Source organism: Macrosteles quadrilineatus, unplaced genomic scaffold (genome assembly GCF_028750875.1).
Source record: "Macrosteles quadrilineatus isolate MER2022 unplaced genomic scaffold, UCM_ALF_1.0 Scaffold_1__1_contigs__length_201487025, whole genome shotgun sequence".
Classification (NCBI taxonomy): domain Eukaryota; kingdom Metazoa; phylum Arthropoda; class Insecta; order Hemiptera; family Cicadellidae; genus Macrosteles; species Macrosteles quadrilineatus.
Window position 1 is genome coordinate 198,043,964 of NW_026542594.1, and position 19,232 is coordinate 198,063,195.

At 37.4% G+C, this 19,232-nt stretch overlaps 2 protein-coding genes and 1 long non-coding RNA gene across 10 annotated transcripts in view; 1 reads left to right on the forward strand and 2 right to left on the reverse strand.

Moving 5' to 3' along the window:
* The window catches only part of LOC128993952 (uncharacterized), a 61,169-nt gene extending 53,719 nt beyond the window's left edge, over nucleotides 1-7,450 (reverse strand). For 2 of the 6 annotated variants that reach the window (XR_008490856.1, XR_008490854.1), the window contains exons 1-2: nucleotides 7,238-7,442; nucleotides 5,638-5,779 (exon numbers count right to left, since the gene is read on the reverse strand). This is a non-coding gene — a long non-coding RNA (uncharacterized LOC128993952). Of the gene's footprint in view, nucleotides 1-5,637; nucleotides 5,780-6,788; nucleotides 6,870-6,916; nucleotides 7,019-7,237 lie in introns of those variants that run through there. The other 4 variants (XR_008490853.1, XR_008490852.1, XR_008490858.1 and 1 more) reach the window with 4 other exon arrangements.
* A 1,058-nt stretch (nucleotides 7,451-8,508) lies between these two features.
* LOC129003849 (uncharacterized) lies at nucleotides 8,509-9,039 on the reverse strand. The gene has a single exon (XM_054432177.1). The coding sequence runs from the start codon at nucleotides 9,037-9,039 to the stop codon at nucleotides 8,509-8,511; it is 531 nt and encodes a 176-aa protein (XP_054288152.1).
* A 1,966-nt stretch (nucleotides 9,040-11,005) lies between these two features.
* Nucleotides 11,006-19,232, forward strand: part of LOC128993977 (palmitoyltransferase ZDHHC8) — a 28,898-nt gene continuing 20,671 nt past the window's right edge. For all 3 annotated transcript variants that reach the window (XM_054418132.1, XM_054418141.1, XM_054418150.1), the window contains exons 1-5: nucleotides 11,006-11,396; nucleotides 13,766-13,884; nucleotides 15,749-15,906; nucleotides 16,681-16,853; nucleotides 17,306-17,500. In XM_054418132.1, the coding sequence (XP_054274107.1) occupies nucleotides 11,308-11,396; nucleotides 13,766-13,884; nucleotides 15,749-15,906; nucleotides 16,681-16,853; nucleotides 17,306-17,500 (734 nt within the window). In that variant the 5' untranslated portion in view covers nucleotides 11,006-11,307. The remainder of the gene's footprint in view (nucleotides 11,397-13,765; nucleotides 13,885-15,748; nucleotides 15,907-16,680; nucleotides 16,854-17,305; nucleotides 17,501-19,232) is intronic.

The window sequence follows — 19,232 nt, forward strand, 5'->3', positions numbered from 1 at the left end:
TAAAAAACCATTAATTTTAAGCAGTAAATTTTATAATAAGTTACCAATAGCCATAAGATTACTTAATGATAAGGATTTCAAGATTAAAATAAATAACTTTCTTTGTAATCAGCCATTATATTCAATAGAAGATTATATGTCAAGAACACTGACTCCACTAGATTTTAATTAATGTTATATCTTATGACTAATTTGACGTGCCAATGTATTTGTATGGAATATTAACTGGCAAATAAAAATCTCATTCTCATTCTCATCTCATTCTCATCTCATTCTCATTCTCATTCTCACTTGGGAAATACATACCAATAATATCATTTCAAAATTGTCAAGAGTATGTTGTTTGATAAGATAACTTAAAAATTGTGTTTCTAAACCAACACTTTTAATTGTTTAGGTACCACAGTTTATTTCACTCACACTTGCTGTATGGCTATATACTGTGGGGTAATATAAAATGAGGTTACTGACCTGTCGTCAATCAGTCCTCTATTGTCTTCGATAACAATAGTTTCGGGGTTAAAACCCCATTTTCAAATCTTCTCTTCAGTCGTCAAATGTCAAACATATTCTCTTGCATAAGCCATCGTCAAAATTATTTCACACATACACATAAACACACACGAAAACATTTATAATTACAAATCATGTACATGCCCGTGAGGCCGGCCAAGGACAAAACCAGACTGCGGGGTTTGATAAGAGTGTGCGAAACCCCGCAGTCTGGTTTTGTCCTTGGCCGGCCTCACGCGCATGTATATGATTTGTAATTATAAATGTTTTCGTGTGTGTTTATGTGTATGTGTGAAATAATTTTGACGATGGCTTATGCAAGAGAATATGTTTGACATTTGACGACTGAAGAGAAGATTTGAAAATGGGGTTTTAGCCCGGGAACTATAGTCATCGAAGACAATAGAGGACTGATTGACGACAGGTTAGTAACCTCATTTTATGTCAATAGCCTGGAGGCAAATTATGAATAAAATGTGGGGTAATAGCTCAGGAGCTCACCGGGTCTTTACATGGCAAAAGAAGGCTCTCAGAATTATGTTTGAAATTCTAGATAGGGTTAGTTGCAAAGCATTTTTTGCTGAAAATAGAATCATGACACTCTCTAATATTTCAATTTTTAACAATTTAGTTTCCGTTAAAGACAATCTAAATACATTTGTTCCTTGCAACTCAATCCATGGGTATATCACCAGACAATCAAAAGATTTATATATTCCTCAAGCCAGGCAAACAAAATTTATCAAAAGTTATAAATATTTGCAAATAAAACTATTTAATAAACTTCCAATATATTTTAGAAATCAGGAAATACACCATGTTTCTCTTTTGATGGCTCATCTACAGACCAAACCCTTTCTTTAGACACCTCTACCAAGTTTATACGCCCAGCAGTTCTCTCAAATTAACTGTCACAAAGAAAAACAGTTTCAAATTAATATATAGATTCATTTGTAGGCTATTAATAGGTCAAAATTATGAGACTGGCTTACAAGTCGTGCTTTTTATTCAGTCGATTAGTTTTTGCAGAATGTAGATTTTTCAACTCTTAAATGTGAGGCCAAGTAGTCTTGACGATTCTTTGTTCTTGTTAAGTTTTTTTCCCAGTTAATTTCAAAGTTTTTTATTATTATTGATGCTTTATCCTTTTAAGATTCATTTAACTTTATTTTAACACTAGCTGTAACCCGCGGGCTTTGCCCCGTTTAACTTCTTAATTTTCAAGATTATCTCGTTCGCATGGCTCAATCACGTCCTGGTTGAAGTTTGTTCGCTACGCTCACTCACCTTTAGGTTGGAGCTCGTTCGCTACGCTCACTCACCTTTAGGTTGGAGCTTGTTCGCTGCGCTCACTTGCCTTCGGGTTAGCTCGTTCGCTACGCTAACTCGCCTCATTGTAATTACATCAGATTGTAATTTTTATATTACCAAATGACAATAAAGATTTATTATTGTTATTAATATACGCATTAAGCTTGTGTTACGGCCCTGCCATAGTACGGTAATGTTGTGGTAGAAACGGGAGGCCCTCCAACCCAACATGGCCGAGGGAGCCCTAGTGGTAGAGAGCGGAGGTAGATAATTGTGTCTGGACCTCCTCTCTCTATCTTAGTTGTCCTTTATCCAAAGTATACCTTAAACCTTTTTCCAACCCACTGGCCTGGTTTCCTTACTATCTTCCCATCATCCAGCTGGCTGTTATCAACGCTTCATCAGAGAAGAAGAGCTGTATTCTACTAACTATGTAAGTATCTATTCAAGGAATAACAGTCATAGGGAGTAGAACCTTAGTGTTAGCTAGAAACTACACTAAATATAGTGGAGCCACAACACGTTACATGAACATCATTAGATCTTGAAGAAGACAAAAAAGGCTATATTTTACAAGGTTGTTTGATTGCTATGGGAAGATTTGTTATGTTAGGATCTAAACCTTTTTAAGTCCAAAACGTGTAATATCCGCACTTAACACTTACGGCTGAACTGAACCACAATTGCATATTTTAGAGCTCAAGGAGAGTAAACCCATAGAAAAAATGTTCAGCGAATAAGGTTTTAAGTGAAATATCCTAATTATATTTTTAACTGCTATTTAGTGAAAGTACAAAGATAACTGTCTCTTCAGGATTTGGAAGAAGCTACAAAGACTGGCTTTTTACACACATATTACTGTTTTAAGAATTAAACTATTGATCATTGACAAACTATGTTAACCAATTCTACAACTTAAAACAGGTTGCACTCAGTGACATAGCCAGGGGGGGGGTCCTGGGGGTCGCCCCCCCCCCCTTCCGGTCTTATAATATTTTTTTGTTAAATTAAATGTAAAATTATATAATCATACTATATTCACGTTGGGGTTGATTATTTTCAATGCCAAGAGAGCTTAAAAGGACCGTTTTAGGGCCTTAATTTTTAAAATTTTTCCCGGATCTCCCGGCCCCCGGTCGGTCGACCCCCCCTATTTTGAAATCCTGGCTACGTCACTGTTGCACTGTCTAAAATAGGTAATTAGAAGTAAGTTTCGGTCAAGTTGGTATACCATTTAAGAATTCTTTGATACTGTTTCAGATCTTTTAATGAGTGTCAACTTTAGCAAGAATCTACTTAAGCGAGAGTCTACATTAGTGAGATGATTGCATAGCGGTAGTACAAAGTCTGGCCTTTCTTTGAACTTCCTTTGCAAACATGTTGTCATCAGCTGGCATGTCTTCTGTAATTCTAAGGTAATTTTTAGCATTTCTTGTAGGTAGCTGAATGTGTAAATCATTTATGTTTACAATAAGTAACAGTTAAAATAGAAAATATTTTAAAAATGTAAATCCATAGGTTTTTAGATAGATTTACTTGAGCGACAGAACCAAATGATAATTTTGGTCAGATATAAGACCGCACGCGGACATCGGTTTGCGCTATGTTTTGATGAGGTATTTGGTATTAATTAAATAATTAGCCGAGCAACATTTAAGTTACCAGTAGTTGCAATGAAATTCTCTATACCATAAGAATCCCTAGAAACTGTTAGAGTAACTGGAATGCACTGTTTCTAATATGAAAGAAAAATATTGAAAAATTCGTATAGTCCTACTAGTAAATTATATCAAATCAAATTACCATTTATATCGCAAAAAGGAACTAGGCCTTTGCGAAATTATCACCCACAAAGGAGAATTTATTTACTCCTGTGTGTGGAAGAGCTAGTCGTTATATTTTTTAAGATTTTTTAAAATTTAGGGATGAAAAATTAGATTTTTGAACAGTTAAGAAGCTACGCTGGAGGGCTGAGTGATTGGTGGCAGACATGACAACTGAATAAAATGCAAAAATTTTCTCTCCTCCCCCTCCATCCTTTCCCGAAAAGACAAATTAGCTATGTAAAAATTGAATCCCAGTGATCAAAAGCATACCTTGATTTGGTTTCTATAGTTCTTGTATTTGTTTCTCTTTGCAGTATATATTAGTAGAGATTACATCTGTTTAGTATCATGATTATTTGTTGTTTTATATATGTTCTTAGTGTAAATAATATTGTAAGTAAATAGTTAACCAATTCATGTCACATTTAAATTCAACGGTCTTCCTGCTAGGCTATACTTGTCGGCTTTTAGCACAGAGTCATAAACCTAGTCCTTCTGCGAAATGACGGGCCCTTCCTCACCAGTTCTTAGAAAGTTGTAACCCCAATCTGAATGAGGGAGGTGCCTTTTGTGAGTGCATCGACGAGCAGGACATTGTTCGGTTAGCATAGCTTCATATAGGACGTGTGAGGCAGTTCCTTCCACGTATTTCACATTTAGTTAAAACCGCATTAGTTCATTATAGCAATTTATTTCATCACAGTTCAATTATACAGTCCACTAATATCATTTGTTCATTTCTACATCAATAAAAGCATAGTTCATTTTCAAAGTGTTAGTTTTTTATTATTACCAAAACATTGGCGAAACACGCGCCGCAACAACATCATTATAGATAACGTCAGTTTGTAAACAAATCGGCATATTAATCGAAAATGTAAACCAACAATTAAATAGAAGCCATGATAAATTAAAATTACCAAGAACTGTACAAGAATCAGGAGGAAACTGTACAAGGAAATCACTGTACAGTGTGTAAATTAAGTCTTGAAACAAATCTGTATTTTTAAAACCGAAATAGTTAGAAATATTCTGTTTGTGGCGTTGATTGCTAACAAAGGTTCCGTAATTTTTTACATCAAAAATATTTTTTAACCTCCCTAAAAGGGGAAGGGGGTAGGGGGTGACTTATTTTTTCAAAAAGCAACCCCTATTGAGTGACCAATCATTTTGAAGGATTTGTCAAAAGAAACACTATGACGGAAACCCGATGTGGATATCTCACCCCTAGGCAAAATGGCAGGTATTCCAAAATTTAATTTAGGCCTACTGTATGTGAAAATCACCAATTTCACAAATAATGGAAACAAATCTGTGTAGGCCTATTTTTAAAACCGAAATAAATAGAAATATTCTGTTTGTGGAATTGATTTTTAACATAAGTTCCACAATTTTTTACATCAACAATATTTTTTAACCTCTTTAACAACGGGGTGGGGGTGACTTATTCTTTAAATAACAACCCCTACTGAGTGACCCCTCATTTTGAAGGGTTTGTCAAAAGAAAAACAACGACGCAAAGCCGAGGTAGATATTTCACCCCAAGCCTAAATAGCAGGTATTCCAAAATTTAATCTAGGCCTAAATGTGAAAAAGCACCCATATTGGAATACCCGCCATTTTAGCTAGGGGTGAGATATCTACCTCGGATTTGCGTAGTTGTGTTTCTTTTGACAAACCCTTTAAAATTAAGGGTCACTCAATATGAGTTGCTTTTTTGAAAAAAATTAGTCCCCTCACCCTGTTAGGGGGGTTAAAAAATATTTTTGATGTAAAAAATTGCTGAACCTTTGTTAACAATAATTATTGCCACAAACAGAAAACTTCTATCTATTTTGGTTTTAAAACTACAGATTTGTTTCAAGACTTAATTTACACACTGTGCAAATCGTATGTAGGCTATATTAAATATAATTCCAGATCTAGTTGACATAAAAGATTATATAGATGAAAGTGGAAAGTGTATAATATATTTAATTTGTCTAACCTCTTGACTTGCATTGTTGAAGGCACATCACTTTGGTGTCCCAATCACAGCAAAGTGTATCAAGGGATGATGCCACTGTATGCTGTACCACTTCGACCTCCTCCAACACTTCAGTCAATCAGGTGGATATCCAACGTTTATTCTAATTGAAACAAAATAATCAACAGTTTAACGAGGTTTATATAGCTACCTATTTTAAATTATTACTTTTGATGCCATCAGAATGTATAATGTATATTGTTTTGACAGAAGTATCTGTAGGCTACGGTAATTCTATGACAGTTTGAATTATTCAAGCAGTGTGCTATTCACAACTCGACTGAAAAATCAACAACCCAACACATTTTATTGTACAGTACAGTAATATGTTTTTACCAATTTCGCAAATTTGAATAAGAGTTTTCTTTATGACTTGAGTAAATGATTGTACATAAAATGCACTGGTATATTGCACATGTCCATTTGATTACTGAACACGTTTTAAAATTATTTATAAAATTCACCGATAATTAGGTATTTTACATTAAGTTAAACCAAAATGGCCCTTTTCAGCAAAATCGGTCATTTAAATATGGTTGAAAATCTGATTGAAATGCTGAAAGCCCAAGTAAAAAAAAATAGAGCACCCGCATTTTAACCTGAGGAGTTGCCTGGAATCTCCCAGTATGGGTTAAACAATGAATTGGGGGGGGGGGAGGGATTCTGCGACATGGGCCTGGGGGGGGGCACCCCTGGTTAGGGCATTAGGCTAGTTGAACATTAAGAGCTTCATTTTCATTGAAATTGTTTGAAAATTATCTAAAGATAGATAATGATAGCCAGTAAAGATAGGTAATGATTTGATCAAATGTAAAGTAGGCTTTGTCTTCAAGTGAACTTTGGAAGTACTGATCAAATGTTTATCAACAATAAGGGATAAGCTATGAACTTGTTTTTGTGGATAGTAGCCTAGTAAGTTACCTACTATCAAAACAGTTCATTTACAAAAATCATGTTTTGAGACTGTGTCACGGTTGAAGGACATCAGTTCTAGCTTAGGCAATTTTTCAATAGGCTCTAGGAGTAGCTAAAACTATAGGGTTGGTTTGAGGTTGTTGAAGTGTTCATCTTTAGAGTTCTGAACCTAAAGAGATTTCAATCGGAATATTTACTATTGAGAGTTCTGATAGTTCTTCCTGACTCCTGAGGCTTCAAAATAGCTTCTTTTTTGCCAGAAAAACGTCAGTGTCATCATAAAAAGTAAGAAGTATAAGTAGGCCTAGCTCAAATTAGAAGATACCTAGTGTTGGCTGTTCGCTCCATCTAAGTTAAGTTTAAGTTTGGCGTTTGAGCCGCGGTTATTTCTGAAGGACATGATTGAATTTAAGTTTAGTCACTGATAGCATTCAATGTTTCAGAATATTTTGAAAAACTCATTTATAAAGCTAGGTCTACTCAAAGAGTAGTCTACCATACCTCAGCAAGTTATTATAGGCTAGGCTATTGTAAATAGTTTGAGTTAGAGCATTGACTATGTTGGAGGTATTAGAGAAGGACAGATCAGGGTTAAATAGAGGTTTCTTACAAACTTAATTTCTGATAATATATTGAATAAACTTACGATGAGATGCGATGAGTTTTTTTCATTGACTTTGAGATATAAACATAACCCTACTTTACAGTTTAGAATAAATTTACAGTACATGACTTGTATCATCATTGACCACATCATTGACTAAAGAAAACAAGAGCTGAAAAATATGAAGCAATGAATATGGAATAGCAGAAAGAGAATGGGTGAAGCAAAGCGATGATAAAATTATTGTGTACAACGAGGAATAACAACAGGACCTAAGTGTGTTGTACGACGACAATATTATTCCAATTCCGTGTGCACATAGCGTCCACACTCCACACTACCACACTAGTGAGTTTTATGACTATCCGCACCGTCGTGAAGTTAGCGGCTCTTTTCATCGGCGCTTTTTCGGATTGTAATAGATATGGGTTGGTACGCCTGCGGACGCCAAAAACGTGTTTTTCCTACTGTCACCCGACAAAGTTGGCTTCCTAGTACTGTTTAATAGTACAGAAAGCTGCTAATTACTGCATATTTATACTTTGCCGTACGGTTTATACTTTGTCGTACGGTTTATACTTTGCCGCACATCAGGATTCCAACGAAACAACACAAAACAGCGTGGTTCTATTATACACGTAATCCGTGTACGCTTGGAAATAGGTTTTTTTTTAGGGAGAGGTGGGAAAATAAATTTATGCATACAGGTGGCTAGCCTGTAGTGTGGGACTCCAACGGGCTTAAGGCCCAGAGACTACCCACTAAAAACCTCCTCTACTCTTCGGACATTAGCCTGGGAACACTTGTCGCACTTCATCAGAACTAGGCCGAGTTTGCCTACGCCCGAGGGGCTTACGCCGTGTCTAGCCGTTTATTTCTTATAAAATCTAGACTGTGATCCGATCTATATCGTTCTTTTTAGCCTGAAGGACATTCCGGACAAAGTGCGACCAACAGTCCCAGTTGTCCTCACCCTTCAGCAAGGTCTCACAAATCGATTCAATCGACAGCACCCCAAGATGTTGAATGGCCACCTGGCGAAGCATATCCCATCGTGGACAGCGGAAAAAAGTGTGTTCCGCGTCGTCAGGAATGCATGGGCAGTAAATGCAGTCAGGTGAATTCGTTTTGGCCATCAAGTGCAGGTACGACTGAAAATAGCCGTGACCTGACAAGAACTGCGTGAGGTAATAGTCAACCTCACCGTGCCGCCGTTCCACCCACGGTTGGACCTGTCTGATGAGTCTGGCATTCCAACGTCCTCGAGTCTCCCTTTCCCAGCTATCTTGCCACATCTGAAAAGTGCGGGAGCGCTATTCCGTTCTTGCAGCGTCCTTTCCGATGTAGCCTTGTCTCTGGTAGATTGCCTTCCTCTCCGCTGCCAAGAGTTTGACAGGGATAACTCCAGCAATCACCAAAATGGCCGGTTCGGACACCGTACGGTACGCGGAAGCGACCCTGAGTGCCGCCTGACGCTGCACTCGTGCGAGCCTCGACCTGTACGCCTCCTTGTTAAGCGCGTCTGCCCACACCTCAGAGCCGTAGAGAAGCACAGACTGGACTGCAGACATCAATAGTCTTCTACGGCTGGACCGGGGACCACCGACATTGGCCATAAGCCTACTAAGAGCAGCGACACTCCTAGCAGCCTTGTCCGCCGTACGGAAGATCTGGTCCCTCCAGCTCAACTTGTTGTCCACCATGACACCGAGGTACTTGGCGGTTCGCGTGGTTTGGACAACTACGTTCCCAACGCGTAGTGGAACGATGGTTTCAATCCGTTTTTTCGTGAGGATGACGATCTCTGTCTTGCTCAGAGCTAGTGTCAGACCATGATCAGCCATCTAGGCATTTACAACGCGCATGACTTGGTTCAGTTTCAGTTGGGCTAGCTCAACGTTGCGTGCAGCAATGAGGGCTGCAACGTCATCGGCGTACCCAACTAAAACGGTCTCCTCTGGCATCTCAGATCTCAGAAGGCTGTCGTAGGCAGCGTTCCACAAATCTGGGCCGAGTATCGAACCTTGCGCGGCACCGGAAGTAACATCCATCGTCCGCAAACCATCTTTAGTTTCGTAATTAAGAGTTCTACAGCGCAGGTGTAGTCCTCGATCAGCCTCAACAGATATGCTGGTACGCGGAAGCTGTTCCTCAACGCGCTCAACATATCGACCCATATCGCCGAGTTAAAAGCATTCTTGACATCTAGCGTAACAAGAAGCACGACACGGCGAGAGTAATGATTGAAGCTCTCGGCACGCTCTACCGCTCTGTGTACCTCGGATATCGCGTCGATTGTTGACCGACCCTTTCTGAAGCCTTCTGACGAGGAGACAAATCTCCGGCAGCTTCCACGGCAGACGTCAGTCGGCAGCGGATCAGTTTCTCGGAAAGTTTTTGGAAATAGGTTGGCAACACCATAGACTTAGGTTGGCAACCATATAGACTTGGCCTTATAGCTTCGTAATTTAAGGGACTGTCTCAATCATACTCATACTGATTATTGTACACGCTTTATTTTACTATTTTAATAGCTCAAAGTTGATGTGACGGGCTTAGGAAAAAGATTGTGCACTTCTTCCTGGCGCAAAATTCCTATCAACCATATAGATTTTGCCATATAGCTTCGTAATTTACTGGACTGCCTCAGTCATATTTAAACTGAGTATTCTACACATTGTATATTACCATTAGAATAGCTCAAAGTTGATGTGATGGGCTTAGGAAAAAGATTATGCACTTTTTTATGTTCGGAGTTTTAATTAAGGTATGCGTTAAGCTATCAAGAGTCCTCCATCTCCTTAGAAAACTTAGGCCTGAAATTCCCGAAAATTCTCTTCTGACAGTGTAATATGCATTATTCCACAGCCATGTAACATGGGCTAGTACTGTGGGGGCACTCCTCAGCGGCTGAAGATGTGCTGCTCTTGCAAAAGGCAGCCTTGAGGATCATAACATCTGCTGGCTACTTAGAACACTTCAAGGACCTGGGAGTCCTTACAGTATACAGCCAATATGTGCTGGATATACTGACCCTATTGAAGAGCAACTTAAAGGCTCACCTTAGGAGAGAGGAGGTACATGCACACCACACTAGGAGGGCCCAAAACATAGATTTTCCCCGCTGTCGTCTCAGCCATACCTCGAGTAGATATCCACGCTCAGCCATAAGAATTTTCAATACGCTGCCTACTCGAGTGCGGGAGATGGATGCGCCCTCTTTTAAGAAGTTATTAAAAGATGTATTGATCAAAAGGCCGATGTACTCCTTAAAGGAACTTGAGGATGAGCCCCTTTGTTAGATAAGTTTCTGTCCGCCTTGCCAATAGTAAACGGCCAAGTTAAGTTTAGTGACTCAGTATAATTACTGTAAATAATGTACATAGTTTTTATTTTTATCAGTAACAATATAACGCAATCTATCAGACTAGTTCTGTCAAGGATGAAGAATTCAAGTATACAAGTAAGTAAGTAAGTAATTGATCGCGTTATGTTAAGCTATAGCTACGTATAATGTACAGTACGGTCTCAAATATGCCTTTTAAAATACGTCAATTAATTAGTTTTAACGTGTATACACGTTTTATAAAGGTATAATTGGCATTATATAAATGTAAAAACATTATTTCGCGCCGTATTGTCATTAAATTGCGTTTCCGACATCCCTGCAAAACACGTTTGTGGCGTCCGCAGGCGTACCAACCCATTTCTATTACAACCCGAAAAAGCGCCGATGAAAAGGAAAAGAGCCTCTGCCGCTAACTTCACGACGGATTTAGGAGGCATTGCATCGGCAGTATCTATCTATCATTTTGCTCAATGAGTCCATAATAGTGATCGTGATCAAGAAAGACGAAATAAGAAACTTGAGCAAATAGACATTATCTTATAAGTTTTTCATGTGATTAAATGGTGTTTGAAATTTCCAGTTAGCATTTGAAGTGGCATTATAAACTTGTACAAAATGATAACCCGGAACAGTCTCCTCCACAGAATTTAAAACGTTTCATTAGTGGTAGGCTATGTTTTCGGAAGGTGCGGCCATGTTAACTTGTGCTAAAACATATTAGAACCCGTCGAACTCGATTTTGGATAATTAATTGAAGTTCAGAATGCCATGCAATTTGAAAACAAGATATTTGCCAGCTACCTTTGCCTGGACGCTATTGCTTGGGACCACAGCAGCATTCTTTTACTTCCCGTAAGTGTTATAAATTTACTACTGATAATGCCCTACTTTAGCATACAATTGCATTATACGTATAAATTATTAGATTTGAAGGCCAAGTTCAAACTCAGTTTACTAATACTCCTTTAACAACAACATAAGAATAGGCTGGCTATATGATTGAACTGTACCTATAAGTTAAGTTTAAGAATATCTTAGCTAGGCCTAAGTAGACCTCTCTCCAAACTTGCACAAAATCCATTAGGCCTAGGCCTAAGCTACAACCCATGATCTGTGTTCTAAATTTTATGAGGATAAATTAATAGGCTAATTAAATAAGTTAGGCATCAGGGTGAAAAGTACACTTTGCACATTTAAGTTAGCGATATCTAAGAATGAATAGTCTAAGTTAGCTTAACAATAGCTAGGAATCTGAAGGATAATTTACACCTTCTTCTCCAGGATCATCAACAAGCCCTTCATCATCACTTAAATCTTGGCTATATTACCTTGTATCTAGGCTTACAGTTTATTTTTATCACTAAAAACAATAGTTAATAAGTTAAACGTAATAAAACACATCAGTCATTAATGTGAAGTTAACCAAGCTGTTTACAAATACCCACGTCATCTGTCCTGCTACACTATGATTGGCACGAAAATGAAAAGTGTCTAGAAACAGACATACGGTATGCAGAAAGCTTAGAATCTTCCGAAAACAGTTATAATAAATAGGCCTTCCAATCTTAATCTTGTACAATCTGATTCAGTCAGTCCCAGAGCCTATGCTGTAAACAATTTCATTTCGTTTAATTTATTTCAACGGCAAAAGTGCCAATTTATACATGGACAATTAAAATAACATTATACTGTGCAACAAGTTTAACAAGCAAAGGCAAAGAACAATAATATAACAATCAACAAAGGAAACAATAACAGATCAGCCAACGAGAAATATCAATACCGGTAACAACAATATAACAATGAAAAAAATTTAACAAGAACAAAAATAGAACAATAAATAGGCCTACAATAAATTAATTTACAATGTGATAACAAACACTAGCAAGATCTAAGCAAACAGTAAATAGTGAGTTTTTCCAATCTGGGCAGAAACAATAAGTATTAGTAATGATAGGACAAGTATAAACATGGGAGAGAAATTGCAAGTTTTGACTAAAAATACTTAAGCTACAAGGAAACAGATATTGCACTAACAAACAATGCCTTATAATTTATGATCAATTTAACAAAGAAAACCATTACATCCAGAATGTTTGTGAGTCAATGTAACACCGCAGTGTGTCACTATTGTGACGCTTAACACTCATAGGGCTAATATGGCCTAGGTAACTTACATTTAAATATTAGAAACTTAAGTAAACTTAGGCCTAGGTTTATAAAGAGTGATAGCCACAACACTTTACAATTTCAGACTAATGATAAACAAAACTATTAAGTGTGCATTTAAATGTGAGCTGCAAAAATTCAAGTCTCAAGGTCAAGTACGTTCAACTTGTAAACGTGCAACCCTTTCAGTTCTAGGCCTAATTCGTATTTTGTAAGTCCAGGTATTTGTAGTAGGTAAACATGAAATAAAACTTTGTTTGAAACCAAAATTTAAAATCGAAGGACTTCTAGTTTACAATGTAGGCCTAATATTGAATTTAGCCTTGTTTTTGTTGGATAAGCTTATTATAATATCTAAGCTAGTAATTTTAGGAAAAATACTTTTTTGCAGCCAAGTCTCAGTACCTAACACAACCTATGATCACTGTTGTGGTTCAACTGAAAAATATCATCTAAATAGTCCGTGACTAACTAGTACTGACCTAGTAACGCATTGAACAACTTGCTGTGTAGCGCCATCTGTTTGCAATCGTTGGCGTCAGCTTAGATACCGGTTTTTGACTCCTCAGTCTCCAAGCACAGATAGCCGATGTGGCTAGGGCGTGTGTCACTTGGCCAGTGGCATTCGTTTGCTCAGGTTCGATTCCCGTTCTGTGTGGCAAACAATTGGTGACATGTGTGTTTGTAGCGAAATACCACTGGGACATAGTGAGATGTTCTCAATCCTTGGCTTAGACATAGGCTAAACCTCGAATCATTGGATTGGGCGGATCTTTTAGCTACCGGTAAGTGGTTGTTAGTGTATCCAATGAACATGCAGGTGGCCAATGGCTGTTTTGCTACTTTTTGTTAAAATGACCTTCCTCTCTATACTGTATCTCTTAGAGATTTTAGTAAACGCCGATATATCGTCGCATAGGCTAGCACTCAAAGGTTTAACAACCTTTTTGTTGGATTAAGTTAGGACGTGGAAAGAAATTCAAACAAACTTGTTAAAAATGTGAAATCAGTTTGGAAGTGAAGGCTTACATGTATTGTTATGTGTGTTTTAGGTGCCGTTTCTACCTCTTCCACTACCCATGGGTTCCAGCCGTGCAAGGGGTCATAACGTTCTTCGTTTTAGCCAATTTCACCCTTGCAACATTTATGGATCCAGGAGTGATTCCCAAAGGTAGCCTACATTTACTAATTACTAATAATATCAGTTAACTACCGTACCTATTTAGTTTTCGTCATATAAAATCACAGTGTTGAAAGCCGGAGTACTATTTCTGTATCCAACATTGTCTAAATGTTGAAACTGCAATTAATTGAATAAAGATATAAAAGATTAAACTAATGTGCTTACATAGGCTAATGGTTAAATTCTGGTTTTGATGGTTTAAGGTTTTTTTTAGGTAGGTACACTGCAATAGCTGTCCACACTAGCCTACTACCAATATTTGGTTTTTTAACCACAGAGATACTGTTTGTTAATGCTGTTCATACTGTTCAATGAAATGGCGACCATAGGCTACATAGTAGGTATTTTAAGCCAAGTATGAAGATAGAAGATGTAATGTTTTTGCCATCATTAAGTTGAGCACGTACCTACGGGTCAATGTCACATAATGATGAATTTTCAGGAAAGTCAAAAAATTTTTTTTTACTTTTAAAATCGATATACTACTAGCCTATTACAATCAGTATTTACCAAGGAATAATGTATACTAATCAGCAGAGCTGAATTTTGTATACCTTAATTTATAACTCTATTTTTAGCTTGAAGGTCACACAAAAAATGCCAGTCGGTCACGCTGATGAATTTGCAAAAATAAAATAGTAAAAATGATATTAAATTAAAAATGTCATCATAAATGTTACTTATACCCCTCAAAATTCAAATAAACGAAACCAAAATATTTAATTTCGTTCAATTTGAGGAAATTTTAACAATTTGAGCTAACCTAAAATGAATTGGCTCTACTTTGCAGACGAAACTTTAGTATGAATGACAAATATTTCAACAGTGAATTGCAGTAAATTGTTGTTTGTACTGAAATATGATTGCCGGTATGGCATGTATCAGAAAACACATAAACATCATAATATAGACCCGATAAAGTGAAGTTTTTGTTTTTTTATATACAAACGAATAAAATAAAGTTTCGCCTTCGGGACCCACTAAGTAATTCTTCCTTGCAAGTTGCTAAGAAATCACTGAGAAACAAAGGATTCTTAAAACATTACCAAAAGACACCACTAACCTACACAAGATCCAGGCAATTGATGGCACACATAAGAGTCGCTGCTCAATTAATTTGATTTTGTCCTTACAATAGCTGTGTACTTTTTTGTTCGTGTCAACTGCCTGGGATTCATTTCTTGGATAGCTTAGAGGCTTACCCATTCCTTTTTTCTTAATGAACGCTTAATTCAAGAGCTGTCTGCTCCAAAAATAGACTCCACAATTTTCTTGTTAAACTTAATTTCTACTCCTGTGGCCACTCAGATCCAAGTTGAGTTTTGGCCACCCCAACAAGTTCCTTCCTGACTCCTTCATCCTCCGCTATGTCCGCTTCTCACCCAATTCTTCTTATCTCCAGCCACTTGGTCGCTCCATGATCTTAATCTTGGTCTCCTTCCTAGTGTGGGTGCCTTCTGGTCGACCTATCCACACCCTTCTTATTGTTGCATCCTCTCTTCTTCTTTTTACATGACCAAGCCACCTACTTCTTAACATCGCCACAATATCTGGCCTTATGTACAGGTTCCTGAGTTCTCCATTTTACAGTACCGTATTCTCCAAGGCCCGCCTTCGAATATTGGTCCATATTCTTCTCAATGTTTCATTTCCAAACGTTAAACTTTTCTTTTTCTTTAAGATACCCTCAGAAAGAGTCCTATATTATGAAGAAATAATGGTGATATGTTTTGTGGTGTTTTATTATGTATCTATTAAGATAGCCTACTTTCATTTTCTCAGGTAATTTCCTAACTCTAATTTATAGAAAAAAATTCTAACAAGACGTTAATGAGTATTTTTGTTGTTGCAGCATCTCCTGACGAAGACCGAGAAGATGACTTTAGGTCTCCATTGTACAAGAACACAGAGATAAATGGTATCACTGTCCGCATGAAGTGGTGTGTGACGTGTAAGTTCTACCGACCGCCACGCTGCTCGCACTGCAGTGTCTGCAACCATTGTATAGAGGTAGGCCATATAGAAAAACATATGTGTCTTGTTAACTTTAATATCTAGTCTTGTTAATGATTAAGACAAAAACTGTAGCTCTCTCCCATATTGCTGATCAAGTTTATTTAGCCCAGTTGATTGGGCCTATTACTACAACATGTTTTGTTAAATTTAAACCAACATTGAACACATAGGCACAAACCATCATAAAACCGGGCATAGATTGGATAGCCTAAAAAGTAACTGTTGAAAAATCCCTATTTTTGAAGTAACAACTTATGCATGTTAAAAGTATGCAATGTACTTAATATCAGTTGATGTCACCATCGAAAGACTATCGCTCACTTCTATGCTAGAGTAATACATGTTTTACTTTTTAAAATGAGAATACTTAACGTGTACTGTCAGGAAAAAACACACAAAGTGGAATTTCAACCACGGTGATAACTGAATTTCTTTTGACATACACATTAAGTGGCCTACCATAAATCCAAATTTCACTTTGGTTCATAATTAAACAAGACCTGCGTGGACACGATTCTATATGTATGCAATAGGGATGGGAACAGAAGTCTCTATATTCCTAGAGAAGCTCTGTTGTACCAACCAGAGGGAATAAACCGACCTGTTATTTTTGCCTTTGTAGAGGAAGTTAATTTTAGTGGCGACTAATTCAGCATTGGTTAAGAGAAGTTATTTTTTTATGGTTATCTGTTTATCATTTAATTTGCTAAGGGGGTCAATAATTACTACTATTTCAAGAAGTTACTAACTAACACATCTTTGTTCCAGACATTTGACCACCACTGTCCGTGGGTTAACAACTGCATAGGACGTCGCAACTACCGCTATTTCTTCTTCTTCCTGATGACCTTGAGTGTTCATATGGCCAGCATCTTCTCTCTGTGCTTATTTTACGTTCTTCTTCATAAAGAACAGCTCACCGAGACCACGTCAATAGTGTCGTATCCTTTAAAAACATGGTTTTAGAATTATGTTCCTTAAGAAAAGTGTTAATTTTTAAATTTAAGTTATTGATACTAAAGCCTTGCGGAATTGATGGAGCCTTCTCTATATCTTACAATATCCATCTGGGTCTCTCCCCTCTATGGAAATTTGTTCAACAAAAACAGTTTAACAATATATTTGGGAATTTTTCTTGAAAGTATTTTAATTTTGTAGACACTTTTTAGAGAGGCTTTATGCTGTCCTTTCTTAAATCAAGCCCTTATCTAGCACAATATCAAAACTCAACTTTAGTAAAGTAGTTTTAATGTCAAGTGGCCTAATTTAGTTTTTATGCCCAAAAATATGTACTTGGACATCTAACAAAAGAAAAGTGATCCCCCCTCAATAAATGATTTAATTTGAATGATCACTCTTGCTGACTTCTACGTTGTCCTTAACACATGTCCAGGCTATGTATAATAGGTACGATCACATTGCTATTCATCCCTATCTTTGGGCTGACGGGGTTCCACATGGTGTTAGTGGCTCGAGGACGCACCACCAACGAGCAGGTGACTGGCAAGTTCAAGGGAGGTTACAACCCTTTCTCTCAGGGCTGTTGGCACAACTGCTTCTACGGACTGTGTGGTCCGCAGTTCCCGAGGTAAGTCCAGTTAAACACTTTTGAAAAAATGAATGAATTGCAAAACAGAGTGAATTTCAGTGGAGTTATAACTTTGTTCCAGCCCCATAAATCCAGTATACAACACTGGCTTACGCAATAAAAGAAATATGTGAAATTAATTATTTAAAACAGGCTAAGTCAAATTAACTGTTAAACATTACTTCTGACATTGAATAGTAAATTAAATGTTTTAGCAAAGTATATGAAACAGCTTATAGGTCGTAATAAGCCAACATGGACAGCAAGCCTGTGCGTGTGCATCGACAAAAAGTTCTATAAACCATGGTATTTTCCATTCTTATAAGCATCTAGATCTCTGAAAAGAACTAAATTATTTTTTTTTATGTAAAATGCATTTTTTATAATTTAACTTCATTCATCTTCTATTTACAATTTACCAAAATTCTTTCATAAAATAGTTTTCCTTTTGAATCTACTCTCTGGGGTCCTATTTGAGGATGAAAAATAAGTGTTAGCGTATGGAACCTCAGGTCACTTAGTTAACTATTGCTTTTCAAAACATTTCGTCTGAAAAGGTTTGTTTTTGAAGGAAAAGACAGTTTAGGATTAGTTAAAAAGAGAAAGTATATGACACAGTCAATTTACACAAGAAAGGAATTCAGACAGATAAAACTTGGCACAAAATCAGTTCACAACACAGTTAATTTGTTTGGCTATTTAGTCTCTTTGGACATTCTTCACCCTTCCCGTACGGGTGGCGGATATATCCGCCTAGAAGTCTTTGGCGATAAAGGACGGGTGGCGGATATAATATTTCTGCTTATGGTTTTTGATGTTCCGGACGGGAAGCGGATCTTCTCTTCAGACAGACTGGCAGGTGCTTGAGCAGTAACCAGGTGTTTTACGGTACGAAGGCGCCACTTTCCTGCTCTCTCGTTGGCTGCGCTCTCTCCCGCACTCCCCCCTCTGTCCAACGCCTACCCCTCTCCCCCGCCTACCGTGCATCTCCTACCCCTCCTACGCTCCACACACCCTTTCCCCCCTCCCCCCCCCTCCCTCCCTCCCTTCGACGTTTCACGCTCAACACTACATTGTCTTTATTTATTGTTTACATATTGTTCTTTATTTATTGCCTAACGTTGTCATGATCATATCTTCTAAGACGGGTGGCGGATATATCCGCTGCTTTTCTACTCATCCGCGGACGGGTAGCGGATATATAAAAACATAACAAGCAAAAAATGATTTTAACAGTATGAAGGGTTCCATTGTGTTTATTTTATGTATATACTTGTATAACAAAACACAAATAAGGAAAATTAATTTTTATTTTTTCCCGTTTTATGTCACGATTTTGCACGTCCGAGAAGGGTTAAGAAAGCAGTTGAATGTGCTATTACTTCCTTCTGAAGAGAAAAGTCCTTTAAAATGACAAAATGGCAAATTTATTATGTTTTGAAGCTTTTTTGTGCCATCAACTACCTCAAACCCCTTATGATTTAATTTAGTATAGTAAAATAGACATCCCATCTATATTGACCAGCTGTTGCCAATTTTTAATTTAAAAAGACCATAGTTGTGAAAGCCAGTAACAGAGAGTGCTAGTGTCTAAAATTCTATTTTCTACCAAATCTTTTGTTACTGAAGTAGTTGGCGTGGCATAAAAGATGCTATGCAGCTTATAATTAGTCATCTTAACAATTTGACTTTGGAAACTCCACACATGCAACAGACATTGTTAATGTACTTC

Bases quoted from the DNA above. Each gene is read 5' to 3' on its own strand.
- LOC129003849 (XM_054432177.1), bottom strand. From the start codon at position 9,039: ATGGCTGATCATGGTCTGACACTAGCTCTGAGCAAGACAGAGATCGTC.